We start from the raw sequence: 23,987 nt of genomic DNA on the forward strand, positions 1-23,987 counted from the left end.
TGCAGCCTTGGCTTTCCTCCATCATTGCCTACTTCATCTCCGCTCTTTTTTCCTGTTAGGCCCTCTCCTTCTTCCAGGGTGGTATTATGGGTGTTTGAAATATTCTGCACATCTCTCACTATCTGTTCTTCCTCCCTTATCGTCCTCCCATCTTTACTTGAGCATACTTTTGTTTGTGGCTGGAATCTACTCCTTATTTTGCTTACAACATGATAGAATTTTCTCATTTCATTCCATTCTTTTACCTCTTCTAGTTCTTGAAATTTCTTCTTAGTGTGCTTTCTTTTCTTTCTCTTGCACAGTCTGTTAGCACTCTTCCTTAATTTTCTGTATTGTTCCACATTATTTCTGCCTTCTCTTTCTGACAATCTCATTCCTGCCCTACTCATTTCCTCTATTGCTAACCTGCAGTCTTCGTCAAACCATTCCTGGATTCTTCTGCTTCTTCTCACACCTGTTCTTTTTTCTACAAAAATTGTTAATGGCTTGTTAAATCCTGCTCCATCTTTTGCCTACTCCTGCTGGTGGCCCTTTACTACTCAATTTCCTACTTAGTGTTAGTTGGTATTTTTTTATTTCATCAGGAATTTTGAGTTTACCTATATTCTGGTCCATCCTTATTTCTGACCTATTGGTATTTACTAATGATAGTTTATCTCTTAAGACTGATTTTGTCACAAAGTGATCCGAGTCACAGTTTGGTCCTCGGGAACTCCGTGCATCTGTAATTGAGGTGGAATGGTGGGCATTCATTAAAATATGGTCAATCTGGTTGACTATCCCATTAACTGCAGACTTCCCTGTATGCAGACAAATCTTCTTGTGTGGGAAACAGGTGCTCTTAATTATCATATTATTTCATGTTGTGAATTTGCACAGTAAGGCTCCATTGTTGTTGTTTTTTTTTTACAATGAATGCTTGCTAGAAACTCCATCTTGATGCTCATTCCTCATTACTTTTGTATTAAAATCTACTGCTAATATCAAATCATACTTAGGTTCTGCGCAGCATACTTCTTCCACACGTACATAGAACTGGTACTTTATTATATCATTCTTATCCTCCATTGGTGCATGTTCATTTATTGTTGATATGATCCTGAATTTCCCTCTTATTCTAAGTTTGCACATTCCTCCATTTATTGATTCAAATCCTAATAGGCTTTTCCTGGCATTCCTGCCTATTACAAACCCTGTTCCAAATTGGCCCGTTATTTTCTCTGGCCCACTTCATACTGTTTAGTATATGAGTTCATCAACCTGCCCATTTTCTTGCCATATTATTTTCTGTAGTTCTACAATATCACTCTTAAATTTTAAAATTTCATTGGCTGTTTGTTCTGTTTTTCTAGGGTGAAGCATCATCCTCACAATCCATGTTGTTATTGTCACACCAGTTACCTATTTCCATTGCTGGGGTGATGATATGTATTTTCCATCTAGTACCCAAGATGTTTGTTGTTTCTGCAATTGTCTTTTTTTGGAGTATGGGTTTATCGGCCCCATGCCAAATGCCCTACCTGGAAGACCAGGATTTGTATCAGGTTTGTGCCGTTAGGGAAACTGGCTTCACTGCAACTCTAGAACTCTCCCTGCCTTACGTTGTGGGACACACTTTGTCTCACTACTCTGTCAAGACCACTCCAGCATAGGTGGCCTTACCAGAAGCTATGCTACTGCTAGCAGAGGCCTCAACTTCATCAATGCACAGAAACCCTGCCATGCAGCACTGAAGGTGCCTTCAATAATGTGGTGTCCCCTGGGGGGGATCCAGTTATGAATAAATAAAAGAGTAAAAACTATGTCTCACATACCTTTATTTGCTATGTGTTTACCTACCTGTTAAAAAGAGGAATTTGTCGAATATACTTTGGTATATGCTAGAACCTGTTACTAAAGCCAGAGACACATCTTTTCCAAGAAGTATGATTGATGTTACTTAATCAAATAAGTAATTTGAGCAGTGTCTTGCATTCATGAATTACTATGTATATAAAATACTAACCAAAATCTTGAGTTAGAAGAAGCTATGTATCTTTTCCTCAGTAAAATTTCATTGGAAGGAGGATTTTCAAACTTTTTTTATAAAACAAAACAACATTTCAGGTTTTACAAACAAGCTGCTGATGCAATTTAGTTTTAGGCAACCCTCTAGAGAAGCAGAGTGGTTTTCACATGCCCCTGTGAATATCGATGAACACTATATGATATGACTATGAATTTAACCAGTGATACATATTTTTGTATGTTTTTGTTCTTAAAAAAGAACCTTAAATGTGAAGACCTTCTCTCAAATCTTTTTGCATCCACAAATATAGAAATCCTATGAGTGGAAAAATTATGGAAATTTTTAGTAATATAAGGAGATGATAAAAATAACAAATATGTTTCTTCTCTTGCTTTCAGCTTTTGGTGTCTTGGCTTGTTCCATCAAAGCCACGAAATCCAGGTTGCTTGCCTTTCTGGTTGTCTCTTATGCCCATGTTCTTATGGATGGTTGTGTTCTTTGCACAACCTCACAAGGTTTGTATTATTATTATTATTATTATTATTATTATTATTATGGGATACAAAAGTACAGATGACAAATTACAGTGATATTGAATTACAAACATATTCTGGATGATTTTGAACAATGAGTGCAAACTGTGCTTGACTGTTTAGCTTTTTCTTAGATCACACTTATTGACAGTATTTCTGAGAAGAGGCTAAAAAAACGAGCTAATGCACTAGTGTCCCTACTAAAGGTGTCCCATATGATTACAAAAAGGATACTTAATACCATCTGTTGGTTGGTTAGTTGTTCAACAAAAGGGGCAATATTTTTAAGAAAATGAAATTTTCAGTCACCCTCCTTACCACAGTGTCAGAAGACAAGACTTTCAATACAGACATGCAGTTTTCAGTGAGCAATAATATACTTCATAAGATCTGTTGTAAAGATTGTGACTCATAGCACACAGGAAAAATAGGTAGAGATCAGAAATGCTGAGTCACAGACAGGCACAACAGAAATCACACACACACACACACACACACACACACACACACACACACACAAAACACAAACACAAAAAACACAGCTCACTTTTGTTGTGCCTATCTGCGACTCAGCATTTCTACTATGTGGTGAGTAACAACTATCCTTTTATTGTAATATTGAATGTAAACAGAGAAGGGCAGCACAAACATCACAGGTTTGTTTGAGTCATGAGAGAATGTCACAGAGATGCTGAACAAACTGATCTGGCAGACACTTGAAAATGCATGCAAACTATCCTGTGAAAGCCTACTTTAGAAATGAATATATTACAACCTCCTTTTCTGCACTTGATATGTGAAAGAATGAAAAAAAATTTTGAAAAAAGGCCTAATGACTGGTACAATGAGAATTCCCCTCTGTTCTGGGTGGCAAAGTATAAATGTAAATGTAGACAACTATAACCTACACAGACCATAATTTCTGTGGACACTGCATGCTATTTAGTTAGTCAGTTATTTGTGTGTTAGTTGATCATAATTGCAACCTCTTGCTATTATCATAAATGTGTCAGTCTATTTTAAAGTTTCCAGTATAAAGAAGCAAAGGTGTCTTCCCTGTGCTAAAAGCCTGTTCTTTGTGCATCACTGTTTACCTTCTTTGGAGGGTTTTTTTTTTTTCCTTTGTTGGTATTATTCATATCTTTTGCTGTGGAACTTGCACGCCCATGCAGTGTTCTTGCCTGAGCAGTTCATGTAACAAGCAGTAACAAGTGTGCAATCCCTGATCCACGAACAGTCTGTTCACATTTCCCACATGTTGCCTCGCTTTTACATGTTAAGAGTAGTGCAGCTGTAATTTTGGCATTCATAATAGTGGATGTCTTTTGGTGCACTTAAAAGATTAAGGACATCAGCTTTGCCCTTTTTGAGCAACACAGGTGAATTAATGTTCTTTTAAGGGTGACTGTTTCCTTCAACTTCCCTTTTATCCTCTTGATTATATATCTCACCTCTACGGCTATTGCAATTTACTGATTTCGACTGACATCACACTATTATGCCAAGATACATCCCCTTTCATGAAATTAAGTATACTATGTTTCTCTCTGACTGCACAATATTCACCCAGCTACTTGCATTTCAGAAGGTACTATCCTTGCGATATGTTGACGTCTCAATTACTTCAGTCTCTGGCTGCTGAGGCAAGACTGTGTGTGACTGTATGCACATTAATATGTGTACCAGTTCAATTTCTCTAGCAGCTTTGTGACATTTTCTCATGAGTCAAACAGACCTGTGATGTATCTGCTTCCCTTCTCTGTATATATTCAGTATCCCCTGTTAGCCTATTGGGTATGGGTTCAACACACTCAAGGATGAGCTGCACAAGTGTTCTATTAGCAGTCTCCTTTGTAGACTTATTGTAAAGGGTCTTTCATTAAGAGTGAGAGTCCCAGTCTGGCACAGATTTTCAGTCGTCATTCCATTATACAGATGATTGTTGTCCATATTCGTAATTGCGAATACATGTGATGTATTTCATGATGGTTGTAGTCACCACAGTGCCTGTTCCTTTGAACGTGCATGTATATCTGAAGGAACAGTGCATTGTAATTCGGAATAGTAGAGACACTGCAATATCATTCTTATCTGCTGACACTGGGCAAGCAACTTTCAAGTAAAAGTCCCTCCTTTATGGGAATGTGTGTAATGGATGTATGAGAACAGGTTGTAGACACATTGTCGATGACATATGGAAGTTTTGTTCTGGTCATGAGTCATGCTCAGCTAGCCAAATGGTACAGGAAACACTCACAATAAGTGGAAAATCTGGGTTCGAGTCCCAGTCCGGCACAAATTTTCATAGTCGTCATTCCATTATACAGCTGATGGTTGTCAGTATTTGCAAATGTGAATACATTTCATGTATTTCATAATAGCTGTAGTTGCCGCAGTGCTGTTTCTTCAGACACACATGCATGTCCGAAGGTACATTGCTTTGTAATTTGGAATAACATAGGCTCTAAAATATTGTAGTAGTGGCATTACATCTTGATAGCATGACAGGTGTTCACCTCCAAGTATTCCAGGGTTTGTGACTTATCAGCACAGATCTGGGATTTTTATTATTCTGAAAGAAAGAAATCCATGGATGTGAAATCACATGACCATGGCAGTCAGTTCACAGATCCATGTCTTGAAATGATCTGGTCACCATAATTCTCCCTCGGAAAATCAAGCGTAAAACCAGCTGTGTGGCATGTAGTGCCACATTGCTGGAAGCACATGTTTTAATATCGATGGTCTCAAGTTCTGGCCACAGAAATTCCCGTAACATGGATCTGTAGGGGTTGCTATTGACAGTAATGGTTCTTCCATCATCATCTCGAAAGAAATAAGCTCTACTGACACTGCCGTGCCATAAACCGCACCACACAGTGTGTTTTTCTGAATGGAGTGGCATCTCGTGGATCACTTGTAGGTTCTTCTGACTTCTATACTGACAGTTTTGCATATTGATGGAGCCACTAACACAAAAATGTGCCTCGACTGAGAAGATGATTTTTCCACTGAAATTGGAATCAGCTTCCATCTGCTGTATGGCCCAATCAATGACCTCACGATGCAGTCTGTCATCATTTGGCTTCACTCTTGAGTCAGTACAGCTTTGTATGGATGTAGGCCCAAATCCTTTCTCAAGATTTGCCAAATTGATGTCTCTGATACCAGCAGCCACTGAGATTACGTTTGGCTCTTTCTCAGTACTGACTGCTACTGCTGTGATATTGTCCTCACCCTCACTTAGCAGTTAACATTTCTTGTTGATGGTATCTGGTTAAGTAGAATGAAATCCCACATGAACCTAGCCACAGTGAACGGTATACCTCAAGTAAAGAAATGGTGAATGCGACCCAATTCCCTGGTGAACAAACGATGAGCATCCATAACTGAGCTGCCCCTCTGGTAAATTTTTGTAATGACTTCTGTGCATCCAGGAAGCGTGAGTCGTTGCACGATGAAACTGCAGTTGTGTTGGATATTTTCACACCCAGAAGCACACAAGCAATTATATTAAAACTGGAAATTTCAATGCTATCCTTTATTTCATTAGTATTCTAGCAATGTACTGAATTCTGCCACCTGTTTTATCTATGTTGTTATTCCATTTCATATCCCTACAGATTGTTGCATCAAAATATTTGTACAAGTTGACTGACTCCAGTTGTGACTATTGATATTGTAGTCACAGTATACAACTTTTTTGTTTTTTGTTTTGTGGAAGGCTTAATTTCCTTTTCTTAGCATTTTAACGTAAGTAATCTTTGCTCCACTTCGAAAACTTACCAAAATCAACACATTATTTTTCACCCTTTTTTTTACATTATTTCATTATCGATAACTGATTCACCTGCAAAAGGTCCAATTTTGCAACTAATCTTTATGATACAGTTACTACAATAGTGCACATGTTGAATAAATTTATGATATGCTCACTTTACCTGACCTCTTGAAGTGTGAGATGACATTTTTATGATATTACATGTCCCTCTTTCAGGCTTCTGTGACTGTGAAAGATGTTTGTGATGTTTATTAGTAGCTTTTGGGACATCCCACTGTGCTAGATATTATTCAGTGGATGCCATGACAAATGGCTGTTGAACTGGCTTGTGTAGAGGAAACCTTGTCTTGGTCTCGTCTAAGTGCCAATCGGTTTTTCAAAAGGGTCTGCCAACCCACATTATATACAACATTATGAGATACAATGTTTTGTAAGAGAAAGTAACAACATAGAAGGTTTAAAGTTCAGGTGTTCATGCCATTTGGGTAACCTGGAAGACAATTAACATCCTTTTCCAGCACTCGTCAGCACACAAGGAGATGAAGTTCTATTAAGAATGCTGCAACATGGTTAGGTTGAACTGACTGGCAGGACCATCTCAGCAAACATCAAGAAGTGCAACTGATAGAAATGTACTAAATGAATCTACTAACATCAGACATCAAAGGGTTACAGACTGCACACACTGATACCATACCATAAATAATAAAATTTGAATTTCATCCTCCCCCCTCTCTCCCCTCCCCTCCCCTCCCCTCCCCTCCCCTCCCCTCCCCTCCTCACCTCTCCCCTCCCTTCACCCCCTCCCACCTCCTCCACCCTCTCCCAACTACCCTCTCCCCTTGACCTACTCCTCCTCTCCCCTCTCCTCCACCCTCTCGCCACTACCCTCCCCCCTGATCTCCTCCTCCTCCCCTCCCCCCACCCCCCAATGGCATTCCACATCACAAGGCTCTCTCAATCTTTCCACACAGCTATATCCCCTTCATCCCCCATTTCTTCTCTGCGGAGATTTTAATGCTCATCATGTAGAATCGGGCTCCACTACAACATGCCCATGGAACTGAATGGCTGAAAGTCTCCTGTTAGAGGATCTGTGTTGTGTCCTCTAAAAATTGATAGAAAAATGCTCTTCAGCAGTGTTGCAGGGTTGTTCAGTGCCATCAGTCCCTCAATATTCACTCATTAAAGAAAGTGTCCAGGAATAGGTGGATTGCAGTATGAACATTATTCACTAAGTTGCTGCTGCATCCACTCAGACTTTTCTGGATGATTACAAAGAATTCTCATTTGATTTTGGAGAAAAGAGGGCTGCTCTGCAGTCAAGGACAGATGGGCATCTCTGTGTAGGTTCAAAAGTTGACCAAATACTAAAAAACCTTGCAGCCTTTCAGAGAGTCCAGAGCACATGTTGCTGAATTATAAAAATCTTTTATTGAACGGGACATTATTAGGAAGATTTCAGTTAAAGGTGACTGATAATCTGTCAAGGTGAGATGTGGAATGATACTCTCCAGATGATCTAAGAGGCCTTTCTGTTCTCAACAAGATTGAAAAGTGTGGATTCGTCCTAAATGGATCAGATGTGCACCACACATCAAAGGTTGCTACCTTGGTACTAACTGTGTTTGGGATGCACACAAGGCCAGTCCATATAATGATACCTGTACGAACCAATGTAGTATTAGTTTAAATTCCAAAGAAGTGCCTGCACAGGTGAGAGTATTAAAGTTGTGGAGACCAAGTGCCAAAGCATTCACAACAATGTGCCAGAGTTTGAAGCACTCTTAATAAGCAGTGTAAGTCACATAAAACTAGAAACAGCAAGTTGGCTAAAGCTAAAAATTGAAAACAGTGACTTTTATGGAGTAAATCCAAGTATATATTGAAAGGATAGGGTAGTGGGAAATGGAGGTGGTGTATTTACCACAGTAGACAAGAAACATAAATTCACCAAGATATAAATTGAAGCTGCATGTGAGATTTTTGAGCAAGAGTCAGCATCAAGAGTGGGCGTAAACTAATAATTGTACCACATGGTCTCTCTCTCTCTCTCTCTCTCTCTCTCTCTCTCTCTCTCCAGTAACATTTCATTGTCACATTCATTATACTTAGTTCAGGATGGGTTTGTGTTAAATTAATCAACCTATTTTGGTGTGTATTGACATCAAATTAATTTTTATTCAATTACCAGTTCTTTGAACAGAGAACTGGAATTGCATTGGGGAGCGCTTTGTAAAATGTTATTGCCAATCTGTCTGTGGAAGATTTCAAGGAATGTGCCATGGAGTCTGTTGTTGAAATTTGTGTGCTTTTTCATATATATATAGATGATACTTTTGTTCTTTGGCCTCATGTAAATGACATTTTAGAACATCTGAACTCTATCCACATGAATATTCTCTTTGCAATGAAAGTGGGAATTGATGGCTGCTTTGATGTGTTGGTTAGGAGGAAGATCTACAGAACATTGGGACATGCTGTGTATAGGAAACCAATGCACACTGATTTGTATCTTCAGGTTGATAGTTGTCACCATCCGGCTCAGGCCATGGGGCCCATGTCATCTCAGACCCTGAAAGTTTGCCAGCTGAGTTAGCCCACTCTGAGATCACTTTTCACCTGAACAGTTATAGTGAAAGAGAGCTTAGACTCACGTTGCATTTTCAACCTTCTGTGACAAAGTGGAACCAATGTCTGTGTTCTTTTTGTCTTATGCAGGAAGCATTTCCAACAGCCCGAATTCCTAGCAGTTGTGGCATGCCATACATTGGCCAGACCATCAGGGCCATGGAGGACCAGTGTACTGAGCATAAGTATCTACCATGCTTCACAACAGCAGTGCAGATCTGCTATTGTTGTTGCCTTGGCACCAGTCATCCTGTGGAATATAACATCACAGAGATTCTGGCATGCACTTCCAACTATTGAAATAGTGTTATTAAGGAAGCAGTTGAGATTAAATTAACAAGTGAAGTTGTTGCTAAAATTCTGCATGGAATCCAGCTCCCTCCTTGTGCTCACCTGTTGGAATTAATATTAACTATCATTAACCTCTGACATTGGTTCTTCATTGGTTGTGTGGTGGTGCTAGTTGTTTACACTGTGTGTGAGAGTGTGTGTTCTCTTTCCACATATGCACCATATACCAAGGTTTTAAATGTACTTGCAAAGCATTCTCTTATTGCATTTGTGGCTTGAAAATGATGGGGGTGTGTACCTGTCAAAATATCGGTGGTTGATGAAGACTTTACCTGGCTGCATTCCCGTGTGTTGTTTGAACATTTTATATGCCAAGAGAAACTCAGGTTTCACATCATTATCAAAGTACAAAGGGCTTCACATTATTATCAAAGTATAAAAAGCAATTGAAATGAGTTGAGCTTACATAACAGTAGGAGCAGAAATTTTCTTAAAAAACTTAAAATTGATAGCATTGACATTTTTGGGGTAAATTATATCTATATATTCAGCAAACCAAATAGAGATAGTACTGTCATATGTCAGTGACAAGAGCATGAAAAAGAACATTGACTGAAGAATAATTGATCATGCACTAGATACGTAAGTACCTAGTGGAATAGTTTTGATAATAGGGACCCTCTATTATACAGGGTGATTCTGGGGGAATGTCACATAATAACCAAAAAAGTACTATGCGGATGATTTTTGATCGATATGAAACTGGAGTGGATTGAAAACTACACACATCTGTGAATTATTATGAAGACAAGTGAGATTATTATTTACTGAAATGCTGTGTGTGGCGCACTGTGACATCACCCTCGAGCTCGGCTGCGCTTCATCAGCAACGTGTTGGCACTGTTGACCCCTCCTCTAACGATATTGTGAGGCTGCAATTCCACCGAATGTCATCTGACACCTTTGGAGCGTAGCGCGACCGCAATTTTTGCTCTGGTATACATGGTGGAACCACTAGGTACGCTTGAGAATGATTCGATGACACTAATCCATCATACAAGAGGTGTTAAAAAAAAAAACCACACAATGCACTTGTTAAAGCATTGCAGGCTGTGTTGCTTCCTGCCACCCTCCCCCTCCCCTCCCCTGCCCCCAATCTCTTGATCACAGTCTCCCGACACTGCACCAGGCAGCCTTGTCTGGCCACCATCTGGTCCCTGCACATGCTGTTAGGCAGCACTGACATTTCTCCCCTCACTTATACCCTTCTATTCCTCCCTCTTCCACACACAGATTGTTGCTTTCATGTGACATGACACCTTTGCATTCTATCCAGAGAGAGCAGTCATATGTGTATGATGTGCATGCTTATGTGAAAGTGTGTGTATGTTTTCTTTTCTGAAGAAGCCTCTGGCCAAAGGCTCAGTGTGTAATTGTCTTTTCATTGTTCGTATCTGCAAATCAACGTGTCATCTTTACAGTGAGTAGCAGTCTATCCTTTTCATAATACTGCTGATATTTCAACCTGGATTTTCCATTGTTTGATTTTTCCTGATTTTTGTTTTGATAATAAACTTACGTGTTTGTAATATTTGAGTAGTTTTAAAGCAGTGTCCCTCAAAGAAGTTGTAGGTTCTATCAGAAAGAGGATATGTAATGAAAACATTTGGAGGCTGATGTTTGGATGTTGACATGATTAAATGATATTGACCGTAGTGTTAACTATGATGGAAAACTTCCCTGTTATGCATCCAACTGGCCAGACTCTTTCCCATAGTGGCCATAGTTATGAAAAGTTACTGTGCAGTAGTATTTTCTCGTGACTGACCTTAATATTATTTTACAACTACTATCAATTAAGGAAGACATTTTCTAATAGACAGAAGTAGTTATGATAATTTACTTATAGAACTGATAATGATAGTGACATATCCCTTACAAAATACATTTTTTTTTTCAGGAGGAACGATTTTTGTTCCCTGTTTATCCACTTATTTGCCTTAATGGAGCAATAACTGTTGATGCACTGCAGAAACTTTGGTTTCGGTTCTTTGTGGAAGATGGAGAAAAGGCATCACATTATCTGAATCACACAGTGCCAATAATGGTGGCAGCAATAGCTGTTTCCTCACTGTTTGGGATTTCAAGGATATTTGCACTATACAATGGTATGTCCATAGGTAGTAATACAGTAACTCATTTACATACTCCTTTACAGTACTAACTGTTTAGTTTGTACATAGTTTTTATTTCTGTAGACTTTCACTTTGTTTGGTTAAATAGTTGTTCTTCCATGTTAGAACACTTCTTGAGCACTACTAAACATAGAGCAATGGACTGAAAATGAAGTTGAAGAAAAATCTACCTAATTACTCAATAGCAGAAGTGTTTTGCTGTTATGCCGATACTATTTCATCAAATTGTAGAAAGTATGGGAAAGAACACTGTGGATGGTGTAATAGAGAGAACATGGTCACCTTTCATCTGTGTAAATAAAAATGTAAATGTTAGTTTGCTGAAAATCTCCAAAAGTTCTTCACTTGTAATATATAAATAAATATGTAATATATAAAGGGGAAAAGTTGTTACAAAAATCTCACTTCGTTCTTGACCTATGTACTTAAAATTTCTAAACAACATATGAATGGTATAGGCTATATATTTTTAATATATGTTAATATATAAATATATATGGAATACATAAGGGTGAAACATTGTTAACAAAAATCTCAAAAAGTACTTGACTGGTTTATTCAGATTTTTACACACTACTCTAATAAAGCTTTGGGTATATGTATAATGTTGTTAGTAAAAATATCAAAAAGTTCTTGACTGATTTACTTCAGATTTTGAATGATACCCTATTAAACATTCAGACAGACATATACTACCTTCAAATGTTTTTTTTTATTCCAGTCTTTGATCACAATATAAATTCCTTCGATGATGACCAGTTTCAGTCAGTAATGACCATCTTCAGATCTACAATATAAAAAAATAATATACACTGAGTGGGCAGGCTATCTTTCAAAACAATATAGCATTTCATATCACAATATACTCTCATACAAACTGGGAAACGTACAGATAAAACAAGGTAAAGCGTACCTGTTCCACACCATGGCCTAATGTGATGAAGCCATAATGGCATCATAGTATGAAGGCTTTCACGACCGGATGACATATCTTCTGGTAAACCTTCCGGGATGTAAGGTTGTGGTCCATGAAACTCTTCAGCTCCTAACGTTTCGTCCAGAGCTGCGCTGGACATCTTCAGAGGGGTGTTTCTCCTCCGGTGAGTCTTGCCGACTGACGGGTCGGACGTCTGAGAGCGACTTATATATCGTAGAAAGTGGGCGTGACCAGAGTTACACGTGATATGCAGAAATAATCTTTGTCAGAGATAAAACTTAACTATCAATCGTAATCTCGTCACGGGTAAAACTGTCTAGCAATTCTGTAGTGCTACTGTCCAAATATCACTAAGTTTCATGGTATCTTCTTTCCGATTAAAATTATCTCTATGTTTATATATTTCAATTGCTTCTCTACAAAGCCGTGGGTAATAGTTCGTCGTCGTAGATAAAATTTTTGTTTCGGAAAACTTCACTTGATGATTTCCTGACTGAAAAGCGTGTTCTGCTACAGCCGATTTATCTGTTTTTCCTAATCGGCAAAGACTTCTGTGTTCTTTTAATCGCATATTTACGCTTCTTTTTGTTGTTCCAATATAAACTTTACCACATGTACACGGAATTTTATATACGCTACTGGCTGATAGAGGAGCGCGTTTATCTTTTACAGACCGGAGAACATGACAAATTTTCTTCGTTGGTCTAAAAACAGGTCTAATATCATGTTTACTTAAAATCTTTCCAATCTGATCCGTTACTTTCTTTATGACCATGAAACTTAGTGATATTTGGACAGCAGCACTACAGAATTGCTAGACAGTTTTATCCGTGACGAGATTACGATCAATAGTTAAGTTTTATCTCTGACAAAGATTATCTCTGCATATCACATGTAACTCTGGTCATGCCCACTTTCTACGATATATAAGTCGCTCTCAGACGTCCGACCCGTCAGTCGGCCAGACTCACCGGAGGAGAAACACCCCTCTGAAGATGTCCAGCGCAGCTCTGGACGAAACGTTAGGAGCTGAAGAGTTTCATGGACCATGACCTTACATCCCGGAAGGTTTACCAGAAGACATAATGGCATCATCAAAACATATAAATACACTCAACAAAGCATCGTCACTTAGAACTAAAATAGGATGTAAAATAGGCCGCATCATCCACACGGTCATTTTGCAACTGGCATTACTGTACAAAACCTGCTAAAGTGCAGTAGATATCAGAAATCTGTTTTCCTATATGCTTCATAGATGTCACTATTGTGGGCTTAGATGTATTCTTCATTTACATAAGAACCATAATCTGATAAAAAACACATTAGGTAAAATATTTGTACCAGACTTCTAAATTTTGATAACTATTATAGAAACCAATTGTTATAAAATAAAAGACGAATACAGTTAACCGTATAAAATTATTAAAAGAAAAATATATGTAATACACTGTCTATAGCAACCTATAAATTACCTATGAAAGAAAAAATGTCGATATGACTAAATGACTGAAGAAAAGACAGATCAGTGATCAGTGCACTGTATTGGTTCGGCTGCCAAGATGTTACATAGGTGTACAGCGATCGTAAAAACTTAACCATAGAGGGCTTTTCAACATCGTGATATGTCACCCACAGAAAACGTTTATACAATGTTTATACAGAGGGGTCCACAAAATGTTATCCACTGTTTAAAATTCCATAACTGGCAAACTAATTGACAAAGTGTAGTGGTAGTGTAATAGTTTGTAGTTCCGACAATCACCACACAAGCGTTGTATTGCGTTGTTTTGTTTTGGCAGATGACAGTCACCAGATAGTCAGTGTTTTGTTCTTAGTTGCACCTAGTAACTCGAGTAAATGTGGCTGGCGCAAGGCTTACAGTCAATGAAAGGAAGTCAGTTTTGAAGTGGTATTTTAAGTATGAAAACATTAATGAGGTTCAACAGCAATGGTGAAATGAGTATCAAACAGAGCCACTGACACGTTTAATGATTCGTCACATTCAAGACAAATTTGAAGCCGAAGGCTGTGTTAAAGATGTACACAAACAATGATCTGAACGACCTGTAACAGTATCAAGTCCAGCTAACTCCCATCGTGTGTTACAGCAGTTCACTCGCTCACCACAGAGGTCTGTGAAACCGTGAGCCCATGAAACTGGAGTGAGTCGCTCAAGTGTTCGGTGCCGGCCGCGGTGGTCTCGCAGTTCTAGGCGCGCAGTCTGGAACCGTGCGACTGCTACGGTCGCAGGTTCGAATCCTGCCTCGGGCATGGATGTGTGTTATGTCCTTAGGTTAGTTAGGTTTAAGTAGTTCTAAGTTCTAGGGGACTGATGACCACAGCTGTTACGTCCCATGGTGCTCAGAGCCATTTTCAAGTGTTCGGTGAATTTTGAAGACAGCAAAGTGGAAGTGCTGCATCCCACAATCACTACACGCAATGAACGAGGATGACCCTGATCGTAGAATGGAGTACTGCAACTGGTTTACTAAGATGGTGCACAACGATGAAGAGTTTGCAGAGATGATTGTGTGGTCTGATGAGGCACAGTTCAGACTCAGTGGTACAGTAAATCGCCACAATTGCACCTACTGGGCTGCCGAAAATCCAGACATCCATGTAGACAAAGCTGTGAATTTGCCAGGAATAAATGTGTGGTGTGGGTTGTGTTATTGGGGCTTGATCGGGCCATTCTTCTTTGACGGCACAGTTACCAGTGAGATGTACCTTCAGAAGCTTCAAACATCCATTTTACATGCAATCCGAGACTTGTATGGAGATGGAAGAATTTACTTTCAACAAGATGGTGCCCCAGCCCACTACCAAAATCGTGTTACAACGTATCTCAACGAAAATCTACCAGGAAGATGGATAGAGGTGCTGTGGAGTATCCACCACATTTCCCAGACCTAACGCCTCTGGACTTTTACCTATGGGGAACACTAAAGGACGTCATTTATCGATAAAAGCCATGCAAATTGGATGAAATTCAAGAATCCATTGTACATTCATGTGCAAATATCCAACTGAACAGGTTGCAGTCAGTAGTTCGTGCTGCAGTTCAGCGGCATCGTTTGTGTGTGGATGTTAATGGTGACCATTTCATACACCTACAGTGATATCTTTGAGTAGGACTGTAAGCTACACTTTCACCAAAAATGAGACAACTCTGTCAGTTAGTTTGCAAGTTATGGACTTTTAAACAGTGGATACAATTTTTTGAACCCCTCTGTATTATCTTTATATAATTTCTTTTAATAGCTTTATATGGTTAACTGTACTCATCTTTTATTTTATCACAATGGGTTTCTATAATAGTTATCAAAATTTAAAAGTCTGCTACATGTATTTTACTTAATCTGTTTTCATCAGATTACGGTTTTTACGTAAATGAAGAATACATCTAAGCCCACAGTAGTGACATCTATGAAGCATATAGGCAAACAGATTTCTGGTAGCTACTGCACTTCAGTAGGTTTTGTACAGTAACACCAGTTGCAAAATGATTTCCCTTTTCAATAAAACTTTTTAGTAGTAAATAATTTGGTATACGATGTTTGGTTTTGAAAAAATTATGAAAGAATTCAAAGTTTTTTCATACTAAGCTCTGATGCCGCAGCCAGTTCAATGTTTTGAGAATATTTATTCTTTCAAAGAAAATATCATTTATTTAAGAATCAGTCTTATCTGTATTCATCAATTTATTATTTATAGTAGAGAAATAACTGTATGTCACTATTGACTGTGAGACCTGGAGATGTTGAACAGTGATATAGTTGAAAGTATTTCCTCCTTTGCACAAACTGACATCTTTCCTCTGCAAAATTTGTGCAATGTGCATCCAGATTACCTTGTTAGTGTGAGTGGTTGAGACAACTAATGCTGTGCTTTTATTTTTGATTGTAGAAATACAGATAAGAAGGGAATAGGTCCCTTACTCACACTAGCAAAGAATCTACCCTACATTAATCAGACATCCCTGTTTATTCAGTAATCATCACAATATTGCTATTGTGCTCAGAAGTAGATTGAGCAGTGATATATAAATCACATGCAAAGTTAAATATTTACAAAGTTAAATATTTATTTTATGCTGGGTTTCACCCCATATGTATTTTGAAAATTGTCACACAGCAGAAATGTGTTATGTCCAGATGTAAAATTTTCTCAAAGTCCTCTCCAATCAGCACCAAGTCAAAGCAAAACAGTCCAGTGCCCTGTGTCACAGTAAAAATGACAAAACGGTAGAAAGCAAACAATGTGAACAGCAGAACAAACCTGTAAGATATTGCCTCACCTCGTGCGAGTGAGAAGCCAGAAGTATAACTTAGCAACATGTCCTGAATGAGGAGAAGACAATGTTTTTTTCTAACAGTGCAGCATGATTTTCCAACAGAGAATAAAAGTTTCACAAGAACACCAATCGGCCTGCTGATCTGGTGGAAAGGCAACAAACTGAAGTCCTGAAAACCATTCTTGCGAGATAGAGGGGTGGTGAAGACTACTGATGAGCCTGGAAAAGTAGGCCATAATCAGTCATCACTGGCTAGGCATAACGTCATTCCCTTCGATGAGCAATAATAAATACTCAGGCTTCTGAGCCTTGACATCTTTACGTCGTAGGAGACCATCTGTGAGGCCAACACTCTGATTTGCTGCTACCAATTGCCAAGATGACTTCCGCCTTCGAGACTGCTACCCATGTGGTCTGCTGAACTCATTTGCTGTGCACTGTCAACTGATGAGAAGACTTGGAGATTTCTACGTCCTGGTTCCTGAGACAAACTCATGGTGTTTGGCATGCCATCAGACTATGCTGTTGTCCATCTCCATACTGTGCAGAGCTGCTGAGAGGTTACCCCAGCAGACCGATTCAAAGTCTATGAGAGTGCTCTGGTAATAATGTGGTCACTGTCCTGGATACCAATGCCTGCTGTACAAGCTACGCTGGTTGTCAGCACAGCCTGCCGGGTGATATCCTCCGAATCAGTGAGACATCAGCAGCACGTTCTGAGACAGTGCATGCACTGCTGCTGTCCTGAGCACTGCAACAGAGAAGAACTGATTGTAAACTTTAATGTAAAAAGTTCTTTTTCTGCTAATGTTGTATCATTGGCACCCAGCATACTGACTGGCCTGATCCACTGCACTCCACACCCTTTTATCCCAGCAACAGTAGGGGTCTCAGACCAGGCCTCTACAAAATTATGACAATGTTGCTCACCATAGCTATCCTTTTTCTCCATTTACAGTGGTAAGCTAAAACATTGTGACCACTGCTTAATAGCGTGTTGGTTGGACTTCAGAACTTAATTCAGCAGTTATTCTTCATGACATGGATTTGATGAGTTCTTGGTGGATTTCTGGAGATATGTGTCACTAGATATCTATACATAGGCCACACATTTCATGTAACTGTGCCAGAACTTGGTGCCCAATAACATCCCAGATGGGTACCATTGGGGTCAGATAAGGTGAATTTGTTGATCATGACATCAACATGAGTTTTCTGTCATGCTCCTCAAACCACCTTAGCATGATTCTAATATTTTGACATCAACAGTTATCCTGTTGGAAGATGCCACTGCCATCGGTGAAGACAATGACCATGAAGTGATCCAGATAGTCCACAATAATATCGAAGTAGTCCACAGCTGCCATGGCACCTTTGATTGCTACGAAAGATCCCACAGAAGCCCAGGTGAATGTCCCCAATAGCATAATACTGGCCCCACCAGCCTGTGTGTGTCGTGCACCATGTTTCGAGCAGTCATTCGCCTGGATGATGGCATATCTGAACACAGTCAATTATCTGCCATAACAAGAAACATGATTCATCTGAGCAGATGATATATTTCCACTGATGCACAGTCCATCTCAGTGATCCCATTGCAGTTGTAATTGATGTCAGGTGTGGGTTGTCTGCTGCAGAGCCCACAATAGTGTGATAATTTCAGCAAAACGTGGATTGAAGGAAAGCTTCTATCCCTTGATCAAAGTCCATATGAGTGCTGAGAGCACAAAGCTTATTGATGGAATGCCTGAAGCAGAAACTTTTTTTTGACATTTAATATCTTGTAAGTTTGTAGGTACTGACAGCTGATGGTGATGGCAGATGACTGCAGTATGGCTATAGCCTTTCGAAATATGTGGTCACAGTGCAATCGGATTGTTGTAACTCAGCATTCGTGGGTGATAAGAGTCGAAAAATATGGTATGGTGACTCGTAAGATGGGAAGAATTTCATAGTTTTTTTCCTTTTTAAATGCAGGATTTCTCAGTAGATCCCAGTCACCCTGTCAACAGATTAGCAAAATTACACCTTTATTGCTTCTGTTTACTTGCTTAGCAATTTCTGTTGCACTTTCCTCCATGTAGTTTTAAGTCTCCATGCTAATACTTTGCCTTCACCTACCAGTAAATTTCCTATCTCGAATGGGGAACTCATTTTCTGACCTTACACAATCTTGTAGGAGGTATGTTCAGTTGACTCTTGGGTTTGACTGTTGTAGGCAGACATAGTGTAGGGCAAATATCCATCCCAATCATTGTGGATTTATTGACTTAGGAAAGCATTTTATTTATGGTTCTGTTTGTGAGTTAAATCCTTCCATTCACTTTAGGTTGAAAAGATATTGTCCTCTAGTTCTTTATTCTAAAACGTTTACAAACTTGATTGAGTAATGAAGATTTATCCTAGGATCTGTTAGTATCTTGTTAGGACTTCCAAAAGATACAACCAAATGCATAATGAATGCTTTTGCCACAATTTTTTTTCTGTTATGTCAGCAATTGGGTCCAAGAATAGGAAATGTGAGAAGAAAACAGTGATTGATAATGTATATGTATTTTGTTACTGTCTCTGTGAAAATGGTTCTAGGATGTCTAAAGCTACTATTTCATATGGTCTGGGAGTCTCAGGTAGTATTTGCAGTGGAATTTCAGGCTTAGTATGTTGTGTGTGGTGTGCACAAGGAATACAGTTGCAGATATAACCTTCAGTGTCATCCTGTCAACTTTTCCACCATTATTTAGTGTCCACTCATGTGATTGTTATCTGCTTCTCATTTTGGACAGCTATCATGATACTTCATGATTATTCATCACTGAAGCACTTATGGTGTAACCAATTAGTTTCATTGTGGGCTTTTACAATTTATAATATTTTCTTTGGACACAAATTCCAGCAAGCCGCAACTTGTTAGGATTCCTCCTGTTTTTCCTGTACCTCTTCCAGTTCAGCTTCAAGCACAGTGTCCTCTTGCAACACATGGGCTTTTTTAATAGCCCATCGACAGTTTGAAGTTGTTTACTACACTTATGTCGTATCAGTCAGCTACTTGGGTCTTTTAAATTTATTAGCCATAGTAGTAAATTTATAAGTTGTACTAGTGAGTGACTACCGTGAAATGATTGTCATAAAGGTAGCACTCAAAGTACACTTTATACCATAGCTAGCAGCTCCTTCTCAATAGTACTGTTCTTAGTTTCTGCTTTATCGAGCATCACCAATAGGTTTCATGTCTTACAATATAATCACATGACAAAATGAACAGTTTTTCGCAAGTCCAGATAAGAAATTTTGTCAAAACATCTATAATTTGCTGCTTGCCCATGTCATATTAAGTGGTCCAATAGAAAGGTAGGTCTTTTTTCAATAATTTAATTAAAGTGATGTTGCACAAATATGTAATAGTGATTTGCAAGACCTAGAAATGATTAAAGGTCCCCTCCTCAGTGTAGGTCTGTTACCAATGGCTTTTGAGAGATGTAGATCAGGTTTAACACCTGCAGAGCATGTAATGGAACTTATAATGTGGTCGAGGCATTGCACTTCACATTGCAAATGAGTGACATTCCTTTAGTTTTAAGCTCTGGTTTCCACATTGTGAAACATGACAGTATTCTCCATAGCCATTCTACATGTTCCTCGACTGACCAAGACAAGACACTGATGTCATCAAGGTATAACATATAAATAGTAGGGTTCAGTGGCAAGGCTCTAAACCACTAAGAAGTAGCAGGTGCAGTTTTTAGTGTGGAAACTGTTCTAAGGTATTCATACAGCCTGGAAGGAATGACAAATATCATGTTGGGTCTCTTCGGATGGGCTATGGGTATCTGATAGTAATGTGACCTCATATCTAACGTAGTAAAATACTTGCAGTTACCCAAGTGGTAGAGCATTTCATTGACACAGGGCAATGCATAAGTGTCAGGTGTCCTAACTTGATTTCCCATTTGTGTATCAGTGCAGGCAATAATATTTTTCCCCATTGCTACTCTTTTTAGACACCATGACAGTGCTGATGCCCACGAGCTACAGGAAAACTGAATTATTCCTGCATCTAACTGCTGTCGTATGCTACACATGTGAGGGGATTCGGTAAGGCCTCTGAGGTTTCAGGTATGCATCCTCAGTCAGCATTTTGTGCTGTGTCAAGTCCATGGCAGATAAATATTGCCTTTCTTCAAATAACCATGCAGATTTCTCCAACACTGGCTACAAAGGGTTACTGTTCTGCTCCTACAAATGCATTAATTTCTCTCACATTTTATTTTTGGTGGGCAATGTGGTTGCAAGTGCTTCAGTGTTTGGCAACGTATTTTGATTCATCATGGACTGGAGTTACATTTTATTCAGCAATACTGATGATTTAAGTCAGTAAAATCAAGATGGGCTGTGGCATGAATCAAAGTTTGTGTTAGGGAGGGCATTGGACTAGGATAGTATGTTCAGCTATGTTAGGCATATAGTGGGAATTAGTGAAGTTCGGTGGCAGGAGGAACAAGACTTCTGGTCAGGTGAATACAGGGTTATAAATACAAAATCAAATAGGGGTAATGCAGGAGCAGGTTTAATAATGAAAGTAAAGGAAACAAAAGAAAAATTTGGAGTATGTATTAAAATCCAGGGAGAAGAAATAAAAACTTTGAGGTTTGCCGATGACACTGTAATTCTGTCAGAGACAGCAAAGGACTTGGAAGAGCAGTTGAATGGAATGGACAGTGTCTTGAAAGGAGGATATAAGATGAACATCAACAAAAGCAAAACAAGGATAATGGAATGTAGTCGAATTAAGTCGGGTGATGCTGAGGGAATTAGATTAGGAAATGAGACACTTAAAGCAGTAAAGGAGTTTTGCTATTTGGGGAGCAAAATAACTGATGATGGTCGAAGTAGAGAGGATATAAAATGTAGACTGTCAATGGAAAGGAAAGCGTTTCTGAAGAAGAGAAATTTGTTAACATCGAGTATGGATTTAAGTGTCAGGAAGCCGTTTCTGAAAGTATATGTATGGAGTGTAGCCATGTATGGAAGTGAAACATGGGTAATTAATAGTTTGGACAAGAAGAGAATAGAAGCTTTCGAAATGTGGTGCTACAGAAGAATGTTGAAGATTAGGTGGGTAGATCACTTAACTAATGAGGAGGTACTGAATAGGATTGGGGAGAAGAGAAGTTTGTGACACAACTTGACTAGAAGAAGGGATCGATTGGTAGGACATGTCCTGAGGCATCAAGGGATCACAAATTTAGCATTGGAGGGCGGTGTGGAGGGTAAAAATTGTAGAGGGAGACCAAGAGATGAATACACTAAGCAGATTCAGAAGGATGTAGGTTGCAGTAGGTACTGGGAGATGAAGGAGCTTGCACAGGATAGATTAGCATGGAGAGCTGCATCAAACCAATCTCAGGGCTGAAAACCACAACAACAACAACAACAAATGTTAGGCACAATGCCAGGGTGGTGTAGTGGATAGCACATCTGCCTGGTAAGCAGGAGACCTGGGTTCAAGTCCCAGCCTTGGCACAAGTTTTAATTAATTACTTCAGCTTCTGTCATTATGGATTGCTTTTTGTGTCTTCTAACACAATGATGTGTCCTCAGTTTTTTTCTGAGACTATATTTCTTCTATCTGAAACTGATCAATGTGTACTGTTTCTGTTGTACACTGGCCACCACTGTTCCACATGGAATTAGTACTTCTTATGTTCCAAAATTATCTTAACATGTGTTAACACTTACTCCTCTGTGAATAATTTCAGCTCAGTAAGTGCCTCTTCTTACATGCACTTGGGAGATTACCAAGAACATTTCTGGTGAGCAGATTTAAGGTTCCAGTATCCCACTACTACAAAAGTTCATGCAAGTGCAGAGGGGCCTCGTCAGGACAAGCATTGTGAGGGCATCCTTTGGGGGGAATGCTAACAACTTGTGCCCTGCCAGAATTTGTGTCCAAAAAGGGCATTTTATTTGTGAAGGCTGACAATGAAACTGATTGGCTCTACTAAAAGAAATTCAGTAATGACTAATCACAGTGTCATGTCAATATTCAAGACTGCCATAGTGGGAAACAGGCAAAAATCATCTGTGTGGGCACTAATTTGTAGGAGGAAAAGTTACAGCATTATTTGGTGTAAATCTTTATGAAAAAAGAGGCTTTGTAGCTTGTTCAGAATGCAAATAGCCTCGCCCAAGGTTGTGTGTGAAGTCGTTAGCCAGTCATAGTGGTCATAAGATGATTTTAATTTCAGTGTCAGGAAAAAAAAAGGAGTAGGAAAGGAATCACATTGCTAGCTGAAAGTCAGGGCAAGAGAGAGAGAGAGAGAAACCAGCGTGGAACTGAAGCTCCATGTGGCGGCTAGCAGTTAACAAGGTATTTCTCTCCCACACTCCCTATTGGCTATCAAGAATGGGTGCGTAGTAGTGCATAGCAGATCACTTTCCACAAGGACAAACAACCTTTGCTGAAGTGACAGTCCTACCCAGCATGTGGGCGACAGTGAATTGTGCTCTAACATACAAGAGAATATTAAAATGAAAAATTATAAATAAAAGAAAAATATTAAATAATGATTGGACTTGTTTGATGATCTACATGATAGTAGTGACATGATTTCTCTCTCATATAAAAACAATAATGTAAATACCTCAAAAACCACTTGTGAAGTCAATGAGCCATCTGCTTGTGATGTGCACTTTCTGCCATATGACCAGTCTATATAGTTTATCGTAGTTACTTGGCATTGAATTTCTTACAGTGATTAATGTTGCAAGTTTCAGTGTGAAGAATATGTCTGATTCAATAATGAATATAGCTAAATGTGATGCAATTGACCTCAGTTTCTGTTTTGTTAAGTCCAGGAGGTGGAGGAGATTCGCTGCATTTAGTATTAGGAAACTAATAAAATAGACATTGAGTTTTAAATAACTACATTATACTCATTAATCTTAGATTATGTGAAATGGTTTCTTGCCTCTCAGGTTTTCTCACTGTGAGTGATTAATAGTGAGCTTCTGAGTGTTCAGCCAAGTTTTTTTTCCATTTTCAATATTTTGACAACTGATCTGGCCATCTTCTTCAGGTGCTGTGAATTTTTCTATTATCTGCACTCACTGGACTGGACTCCAACCAGTCTGTGAGCAGTTATTGGTCTCGTGTTGCTGTTTATAGCTGAGTTCAATTCCCAATGTCCACTGTGCCTGCACTTGGGGTCCGGCACTCAGTTCATTAAAATTTCGCTGACCGTCACATCCACCAGAGTTGGGAAACATGGGGGGAATTTTTGTTTATGGAGTATCAGTGCATGATCTGCAAAACAA

The 23,987-nt window shown here is 39.0% G+C and overlaps 1 protein-coding gene and 1 non-coding gene across 3 annotated transcripts in view; both read left to right on the forward strand.

Moving 5' to 3' along the window:
- The window catches only part of LOC126457644 (alpha-1,2-mannosyltransferase ALG9), a 152,547-nt gene that overhangs the window by 63,260 nt on the left and 65,300 nt on the right, over positions 1–23,987 (forward strand). For both annotated transcript variants that reach the window (XR_007585496.1, XM_050094118.1), the window contains exons 8-9: positions 2,407–2,523; positions 11,205–11,412. Coding sequence is in view for 1 of the 2 variants with exons in the window: in XM_050094118.1 (XP_049950075.1) it covers positions 2,407–2,523; positions 11,205–11,412 (325 nt within the window). In the remaining variant the exon portion in view is untranslated. The remainder of the gene's footprint in view (positions 1–2,406; positions 2,524–11,204; positions 11,413–23,987) is intronic.
- On the forward strand, positions 22,122–22,193 carry Trnat-ggu (transfer RNA threonine (anticodon GGU)). The gene has a single exon. It is a non-coding gene; the product is annotated as a tRNA-Thr (tRNA).

The sequence above is a fragment of the Schistocerca serialis genome, chromosome 2, assembly GCF_023864345.2.
Source record: "Schistocerca serialis cubense isolate TAMUIC-IGC-003099 chromosome 2, iqSchSeri2.2, whole genome shotgun sequence".
Taxonomy (NCBI): Eukaryota; Metazoa; Arthropoda; class Insecta; order Orthoptera; family Acrididae; genus Schistocerca; species Schistocerca serialis.